Raw genomic sequence first — 9,438 nt, 5'->3', positions numbered from 1 at the left:
AACATTGAAAGATCCCCTTTTCACAATTTGAAGCCAACCTCAGTTGTCAGTGAATCACGCCACAGGGCTGAGAATTGTCTAGCTCAGAACAATTTGCCATCAGTTATACCAGTGCTTCTCATTTACTTTTTCTTACACCTACCTCCCCAACAAAGAAGAAAATATTTTACACGCCTCCAACTCTCCTCCATACTGTAACTCTAAATATTATCATGTCTAAAAAGATTTTATCAGCGCACCACCTCAGTATCATTGTATCCTTAACATTAAAGACAACAACAAAAGAAATAAGATCCAACTCACAACTTAAGAATAACTTTATTAACATTGTTTTTGGTCTTGCTTCTCACCTTTGTTTATTTTTCCATGATGTCTCTTAAGGGTATTTTACACTGCTCTTCATATCGCCTGCTCTGTGCTATGTGCAACAAAAACCCTACACCTGAGTCAATACATGATACGCACACTCTGACAATAAAAGTCACTGCCTCCTACTGTAGTGGAAGTCCAATTACACTTTATTCAAGAATGGCAAAAAAAGAAAAAAAAAAACAATTCCCTATGGTCACACACTACCGACTCCCCTCTCAAGGGGGCCCACCCCAGACAGTTTGTGTTTCTCTCAGTCTTCGTAAAGCAGTAGACCCAAAATTTAACAATTAGACAGGTCTAGATTTTGGACGAGGAGGCAGGCCATGGTCCTTTGCTCTTTGATGTGCCTGATAAACTCTCTTGGTCAATGGTCCAGGACAATCAGTAGGATGTGGTTCTTTGCCCAGAAGGAAGCGCTCCCAAATTGGAATGGACCTTTCCACAAATGCCCAATAGCGTGCCTGGAAGACAAATCCAATTCAATTACAGCGGCAGCCTATCGTTATCTCAAATGATTCAGGGTCAAAATGCCAATGTCAGAGCTCAAATTTGTGACTGCCTCATGCCCAAGCAAGTGAAGTTGTCAATTTGCTGATCAGTTGGATCTTTTAATGTGATGTTAAATGTTAATATTGTTCTTCCCCAATTAGAGTTTGGACTCCATGTCGTTCTCTAATGTAGCATGAAAATCACCTAAAGAAAATCCCCATTCACGAATAGTTGTTGCTGTTGAAGGCAGTAAATTACTTCCAAATGAGTTGGAATCTTACTCAATGCACTTTTTTTGAAAGAAACATCATAATCTAACAAATGAAAAAATAAATTTGATAAAAATGGTAAAAGGAAGGGCGGCCCGGTGGTCCAGTGGTTAGTGCGTCAACCTCACAGTGGGTTCAATCCCCGCTCCGGCCTTCCTGTGTAGAGTTTGCATGTTATCCCTGCGTGGGTTTTTTCCGGGTACTACAGTTTCCTCCCACATTCTAAAAACATGCATGGCAGGCTGATTGAACACACAAAATTGTCCCTCGGTGTGAGTGTTCGCGCAGATGGTTGTTCGTCTCTGTGTGCCCTGCGATTGGCTGGCAACAGGTTCAGGGTGTCCCCCGCTTACTGCCCGACGACGGCTGGGAGAGGCTCCAACACCCCCCGCGATCCTTGTGAGTATAAAGCGGATCGGAAAATGAATGAATGAATGGTTAATAGAGTGCATTTGCATCGTGCTTTATCTACATCATCGCATGTCCAAAACATTTTATAAGGCTTCACATTCACTCATTTTGGATGCCACTTCGAAGTTCCTACTCCCAAAAAGTTTTTGTTTTTAGTTTAGTTAGTTGTGCTTTGTCTTATTTTGGCCAGGATCCTTTGCAGTGCCATGACCAAAAGGTGCAACCCAGGTCGGTTTTTGTGCTTGTTGGCGCTGTGTTTAGATCCTCGTTTCGGGGACCAGCTGTGTGGTTACAAGCTCGCTCTTCGGAGCCAACTTCGTTAATTTGTTGTCGTGTGGACTTGAGAGAGAGAGGTGTTGATGCACTGCCATGATGGGTTTTCATTGACTGTACTTGGCTTTTTATTTAGTGCTCACTAACTGGCCAACTATTCCCAGGAACCTTCTAGCTCGGGGGCCGGCAACCTGCGACTCTGAAGCCGCATGCGGCTCTTTAGTGCCGCTCTAGTGGCTCCCTGAGCTTTTTCAAAAATGTTTGAAAATGGAAAAAGATGGGGGAGAGAAAAATATATTTTTTGTTTCAATATGGTTCCTGTAAGACGACAAACATGGCGCTGAATTGAATATGAGCATGCTTGTTTCAACTGGTTATATATGGAAACGCTTTGCTCTTCCTGTACAGTAGGTAGCGATATGCACTGAACTGTAACCCACCAATGAACCAAGAAGAAGCAGAAGGAGAAAAAGACGACGATGAGTGCGCTACATGGATTGAATTCTACACTTGGCCACGATGTGGAGCGGGATTCTGGTTCAGGTCAGCCATTTTAAACTTAATTTTTAATTAAAACAGCTCCAAGCAGCCACCACCATGCTCCCGCTGACTGTACTTTTAGAGTTCAAAAGATTGGCAAGTTAAGTGGATGTGAAATGTACATGAGTGTATGCGTTTATAAAGCTCTTTGGTGACTTACTGTATGATGTAGAATAGTAGTTAATCAAATTGGATTTTTCATCTGTTGGCCTATGATGTGTTAATTATTGTTATTTTGGGGGGGATTGACTGACTGATGATAGACGGACTGGCGGACCGGTGAAATGTGCTGACGGAAGTGATGATGAAAGCCCAGTTAAAATACCATGACGGACTGGCCAACTGATGATTACAGTTTGGTTCGGCTTAAAAAAACATACGGTCTGACGATTACTGATGTGTGCCCAGGCCGCTGGGCACAAGGTGTATTTAATCAATTAATAATCAATCACTAAAAGCTTCAAACTAATGCGACATACATTCGAATGATGAGTTCATGCAAACGTCTCATCACAACTACGTTTGAGACAGTGAAAACGCTTTAAAAAAAAGCCAAGTTGACAATTAGGAGCTGATTGTGTCAAATATTTGTATTGAATGAAAATATTAATTTAGATGAATCAGGGGCCGCCTGATGGTCCAGTGGTTCGTGCGTTGACCTCACAGTGTGGAGGTGCAGCGTTCGATTCTGGCTCCGGCCTCCTTGTGCGAAGTTTGCATGTTCTACCCGGGCCTGTGTGGGTTTTCTCCGGGTACTCCCGTTTCCTCCCACATTCCAAAAACATGCATGGCAGGCTGATTGAACACTCTAAATTGTCCCTAGCTGTGAGTGTGAGCACGGATGGTTGTTCGTCTCTGTGTGCCCTGCGATTGACTGGCAACCGGTTCAGGGTGTACCCGGCCTACTGCCCGAAGATGGCTGGGATAGGCTCTGGCACCCCCCGCAACCTTTGTGAGAATAAAGCGGATCGGAAAATGGATGGATGGATGGATAGATGAATCAATTCCAGAAACTAAATAAATAGATTTGTTTTATTCTAGACCCATCAGTTTGATTCTATGATACAAAGTGGTAGTTATCATTAATAACTGGAGGAAGAACCCATGCACGCATGCATGAGCAAGCATACAGTAGTTTAGGCTTTGACTCATTTCATTATGAGTTTTTCTGGTCATTTCTATTACACAGTGCGGCGGTTATCATTAATAACACTGGCCAACAACTATTGACAATTTTTTTTAATCAGTGATGCAAGTAAATTTGTAGATTATTTTTTTTGGTGCTGATTCCGAATCTGCCATCATTTTTTTACGAGCACATCAGGTTTTCATAATAATAATAGTCCTGTCAAGAGATTTAAAAAATTGTGAAATTAATTATGATCTGTAATTGATCGAATGAATCTATATTTTAATCTCATCTAAAAATTGCTGATAAAACTCCTATTTTCGTTTTAAATTCATTACATTATTGAGCATTAAGGCAGATCAAAAGATTCACATCACAAAAAAGTGGTATGATAAAGTATTTTTATAATTTTAGTTTTTAAACAGACTTGAACAGATGCAGTCCAAGCCATTTACTTTCTGATGTATTTGAGACTAATCCCAAATTCTACCTGCAACCTTTAGTTTCGACCACCAGGGGAAATACCACTGTTTTGTTTTTGTAGATTTCCAAATAATTACAAAATAAAAATAAAAGAGAACACCAGATCCATAAAAAGCACTTAGGTTAACATATCAAAAACAGTAAGAACACATTTCTGACCAATACAAGTACTGAACGCGGAACTTGCTTCAGACAATAAATAAAACAGACCCTTAAAGCACAGTGCTGTAAGTTAGCACTTCAGAAATAACACTGTTCATCATGACAAAATAAAGCGCTGAAATAAACATCAACCACTTCTAATAGGCTACAGAGGAAACAGCAGCGATGCTGACTTCATGCCTCGTACGCGGAGTGTTCTCCTTGAGTTTAGTTTGGCGAAGAGCTTTGCTATGGCTCCCTCTATTGCTAACGCTTTTTCGGTGCTAACGTTAGCCGTGGCTGCACTCGCGACTGGGTGCTTTGCATTGATGTAGGAGACTAAATTTGAGCTGCTTCGGTGGTAAGAAAACTCCTTACAAATTAGGCACAACACTATACCTTTATCAACTGTGCCGTCAGGGCATTTTTGGAATGTAAATTGTCCATTCATTGTGCCGAGAATGGTTACATGCTCCTCCATTTTCACCTCTCCTCTCCTCACCGCTGCTTACTTAGCCCGCCCAACTCTGATGGAGCCAATCAGCTTATGCTAAACAAGCCCAAACATAATGACAGCCAATCAATGTCCGCTTCAGGCCGTGACTGACAGTTGCTCCCCCACCCTCAACAACTCGAACACAGGAAGCCAACACATAAAAAGGATGTTCGAAAAAGGCAACCCACCTACAGAAACAATAAAGTTAGAGATTAAAATTTTGATTAACATGATTAAAAACATAACGCGCTAAATATGACTGTAATTAATTATTTGCAATTAACGTGATCATTTGACACCTCTAACTAATAATAATATGAATAATAATGAATAATAGCTGAAATATAGTAATATTTATGCTTTTTTTTCCTGAAACATTAATGCTATAAATTACAACGCATGGTAAAATACGTATCAGGCTAGCTTTTATACAGTAGGTCAAACTTAAAAACAAAAAATGAAAATATCTTAAAAACCTAATGTGCCAGAAACAAGTAAAAAACTAAATAAAATCAGCATTAAAACTATGTTTAGAGACACAAAATCATCAGTGATTAGTGGGAGGAATGATCACAGTGGTGATACAACGTGTCCGGATTGGAAGTGCGTCTGTGTGCCAAGTAACAAAAATGATCTGAAATTTGTATTTGTTATTCAAATAAAACATTTGTTACCTCAAGGGCAAGGACTTTCGGGTGGTGTAGCGGTCTTCCACAGAGGTGATTCTCTAACTTCTGTACATCCTATAGTAACAGAAAGCCAGCACAATTAAAAATGTGCCCTTTAAAGGTAACTGACGAAATGGCACTGAAAATTGATCTCGAAAGATATAATAACCCAATTCCTGGGTACTTCGCATTTTAGTTTGGGGTAGCTAATCGCCATTCACAATAGTAGAAACTGACAACTACACTACAATAAACAGACTGTTCAGAACAATGGCATTAACATTTGTACTTGACAAAAGATCAATGATGATAGTCTCAACAAATCACGTGCATCTTTAAAACCCATATGCTGCAGTCGATGTAAATAAGTTTATATAACGCAACATACAATTTTACAAAAATTGTAAAAGTATTATTCCTGAATATTTATTTTACTTTCAACCACTCGACATGTTCAGTGGCATCAGTGCTATACATACACATATAGTTCTTATTTTTTTCTTTGTATTTTTGCCCTCTATGGACAATAAAAGCGGTATTGTGCCATGACCAAAACATAAATATAAATCTATATAAATAAAACATGAATTGGAATATTTCATATCACACAATTTTTATGCTTTGTCTTTGATTTAAAGATGACAATACGCAAAAATCTCCAAAAATTGTAGAAATTGTAACACATGGGTTACATGAACACAAACATGAAAGCATTTTTGTCTTTGCCTTGTGCTTGTAAATTTTCATTTTAAATTCTCTTTTTGTCTGTCCGGATTAAACAGTTGAGGTACAAAAAAACATTATGATTCTGTCAGAGCAGGATATTTGGCAGCAGCAGCCTCCGTTCATCCTCAGTGCAATAACAAGCTATGATAGCACTTTAGACTGTCGAGGACAGAGGCTACTGAAATTGCTTAATGTACTGGTCTAGATTTCAGTCGACACTTCGCAATCTTCTCCGTAGTATCCTCCATCCACTTCATCTTCTGTCTTGCTGTTTCTATATATGATGAAATTTAGATGTTAAATGCTTTCCACGTTTGCCTCCACTAATAGGTGGTTAAGATGCATAAATAGGAAATTATATGCTCACAATACTACAAAACGACTCCAATCATCAGTTTGAACATTAAATATCTTTGTTGTGTATTCAACTGACTACAGGTCAAAAAGATTTGCAAATAATTGTATTGTTTATACTTACATTAAATTACATTTTACACAATGTCCTAACTTCACTGGAATCGGGTTTTGCTGCTGTAGTTACTTCTGCTGTGGCATCAGCTTGATTCATACTTTAAGTGTTCCAGGGACCTCCGCTCCCATGTAAACACACAAACTGTGCTCAGTAACTTTTATCTCTCCTACAAAACTCCCTTTACTGCACAGTAGTTGACCTGATACTTGAGCAGCAGGAAAGTCTGGTTCATGTTTGAGTTTTCTTCTGTTCAAAATAGCAAGTAGTAGTTTATCATGCTGAGTAAACAAGTCTCCAGACAAGAAAAAAAGTATTCATGTTAAAAACTTCCTCTATTGTTGCACGTGTGTGCCACAAAGGGGCCATTGAATTACGAAGATTGAGGGTGCAGTTGGCCATAAAACATTGCAGGTCTTGACGGGATGCTATACCTGTAGGAGGCTGCTGTTCCTTTGACGAGCGACTTCAGACTTGCTGAACTGCTGCTTACTTTGCATCTTCAACGTCTCTCTGCGGCTCTCCATCTGCTCGAGCAGCTGTGCCCTATTTGCTAAACTGGTGGGCCAATAAAAAGTAAACAACAGAAAAGAGAACTCAATCTTACTTTATTCATCAAAGTATAGTAATTGAAAAAGCTTCCATTATATGCAAGACCGTTCCGGGTAAAGCAATACAAGTTGATCAGGAGTAATAAATGAATGAAAACAGTCCAACTTGTTGATCATTTAATGTTTGATTCATTCGTTGCGGCGTAAATCTCTGCAAAATCACGGATGAAAACGACACAATTAAACCAGTCATACGAAAACACGACTCAGTCAAACCTTTTATACACTTACATTTCTTCGTATCGCTCAAACGCCTCCATTTATTTTTGGAGAAAGTGCTCAAATTCATTTAAATTGGTGACATCAACATACGCTTCTTCTCTTGCAGCATATTTGTTGGTAAACCTGTTCAGAGTCGCAATACTGCCACCGACTGACAAAATAAGACGCTGCAACGCTAGTCGGAAGGACAGCTTTTTAAAATTGTGCTTCTCAAAGCCTCGGTTGTTGTGCTCACCTCCTTTTCACAATACAGAGCTCAAATGAAGGACAAAATAGAATGGCACATGAATAATCAGTAGAACTAAATAATTCAATTCCAGCAGCATTTAATATTCTCAAGTAATATCTGCTTCTCACTTTCAGAAAATAAAATGAACTACTGCGCTTCAAATGCAAATTCAAAAATTTCTAGCATGAACTGTAATAGCATCAATATACAGGTAATAAAAATCACAAAGACTTGTCGACAGCTGTCACCATCTTTAAAGCTGTTTTTGTCCACACTAAACATTTTGCTTACTGTTACTCTTGCACCATGAATAAAACATTTCCAAGAATGCACTTCAATAACTTACTGTTGCCGTGGTGAGTGGGTGTGAGGTACAATGCTGCAAAGCTAACGTATATGCTACACATGTGAAATGTGTTTGTACTGAACATATGCAAAAGTTTATTGGAGGATCATATTGATCTTCTTGGTGAAAAAAGTCTGTATTATAATCGCATTTTAGATCGAAGAACAGGGTGGAAACGGCAGTGCAGAGCGAACATTGTGAATAGGATGTAATATTTTGTGTGTTCCAGAAACCCACAATAAATTCCAAACAAAATTAAATGTGTAGCGACAGATTGATCAAGATTAGTCTTTCTGCGCCACTCTTCAGGAACACATTTTTCTATGTCTGTGACAAGATCTCCAGCAGTCACAGCGACATGCGCTGCTTCAATGGATGCCAGAGGGATGCTACAGAGTCTGATCCGGACAATCTTTACAAGGGCGAATCCAACAGCACTGACATGACTGCGGACCTCTCACACCCACTCGTGGTCGGTTCCAGCCCCAGCGCTCTGTTTTGGAGTGGACCGTCAGACAGGATGTCTGAACCCTCCGCTTGCCACCAGCGCCTGAACTGGCTCTCCGCCGGGCCTCAGCGCAAAGGCTGGGAGTTTTGTGCTTCCTTTCATTTATTTCATTCATTTACAAAAGAAGAAATGGCAATATAATATAAATACAGATGTTCTCCAATCTAGAATGAAATGGAGCAGAAAGAAGACAGGTTAAGACACACCCGACTCAACATGTCAATTACTGAGGTTATAACACGCCCGCTTGGCCATCACTGGCTGCAGATGATCACATTACAATCAGTGCTGCAAGAAATTTAGTTCACTCAGTAGTCAACGTGTGACTGTCATGATTTTTTTTTTAGAATGTTTTAATACACGCTAACAATGTCGAGCAAAAAAAACAAAACAAAAAAAACCCCAAAGTGGTCTGACGAATATGTACCACATGGATTCACATGCATCACGGAACGTGATGGAACTCAGCATCCTATCTGCATGATTTGTCATGCCAAGTTGAGCAACTCTGGCCTCGCACCGGCAAAACTGAAAGAACACTTCTTGAATTGTTATTTTTCAGTAATGAAGGGTTCGATAAATGTGCTTATAAATTGGTTGGGTTCGGTGCCTCTAATAAGGTAAAGAGACACTTTGTCTCGAAGGAACGAGGCAGTGCATTGGAATACTAATTTTTAGTTTAGCCACTAGGGGGGAATAGAGAGAAGCACAGTCGACATTCAGAATAGAATGAAAATGTCGGAATTAGACACTACAGTGTGCCATACTGTATTTAAGCATCTAAATGAAATACACAAAGGTTACATACGAACTTAATCAAATTAAAATATAGTTTCACTCAAACTAAATATTCAAATACGAGATTGCTTGCTGACAACGACTTTTTTTATGGTGAAATGATGATCATATTTGCTAATACACTGTACATGTATCCAGAAACAGCTCTTCTTGTAATACCTGTTTCATATGTTTAAATATTACAAAGGGATGAGTTTATCATTACAAGTGTGAGAAATGTGATGGTATACTTGGTGATGGTAACAATTATATATATAT

The 9,438-nt window shown here is 39.3% G+C and overlaps 1 protein-coding gene across 1 annotated transcript; it reads right to left on the bottom strand.

Annotated features, from left to right (window-relative positions):
* Positions 1 to 299: 299 nt before the first annotated feature.
* On the bottom strand, positions 300 to 8,431 carry cep15 (centrosomal protein 15). The gene is made up of 4 exons (XM_019867692.1): positions 7,309 to 8,431; positions 6,901 to 7,024; positions 5,278 to 5,346; positions 300 to 833 (listed from the first exon to the last, which is right to left on the bottom strand). Exons 1-4 carry the CDS (start codon positions 7,335 to 7,337, stop codon positions 660 to 662), a joined length of 396 nt encoding a protein of 131 aa, XP_019723251.1. The 5' UTR covers positions 7,338 to 8,431; the 3' UTR covers positions 300 to 659.
* Between the last annotated feature and the right edge of the window lie 1,007 nt (positions 8,432 to 9,438).

This window comes from Hippocampus comes, unplaced genomic scaffold (genome assembly GCF_001891065.2).
Source record: "Hippocampus comes isolate QL1 unplaced genomic scaffold, H_comes_QL1_v1.1 scaffold84, whole genome shotgun sequence".
NCBI classification, from domain to species: domain Eukaryota; kingdom Metazoa; phylum Chordata; class Actinopteri; order Syngnathiformes; family Syngnathidae; genus Hippocampus; species Hippocampus comes.
The sequence above is the reverse complement of the archived record's forward strand: the minus strand, read 5'-3'. Positions and strand labels throughout refer to the sequence as shown.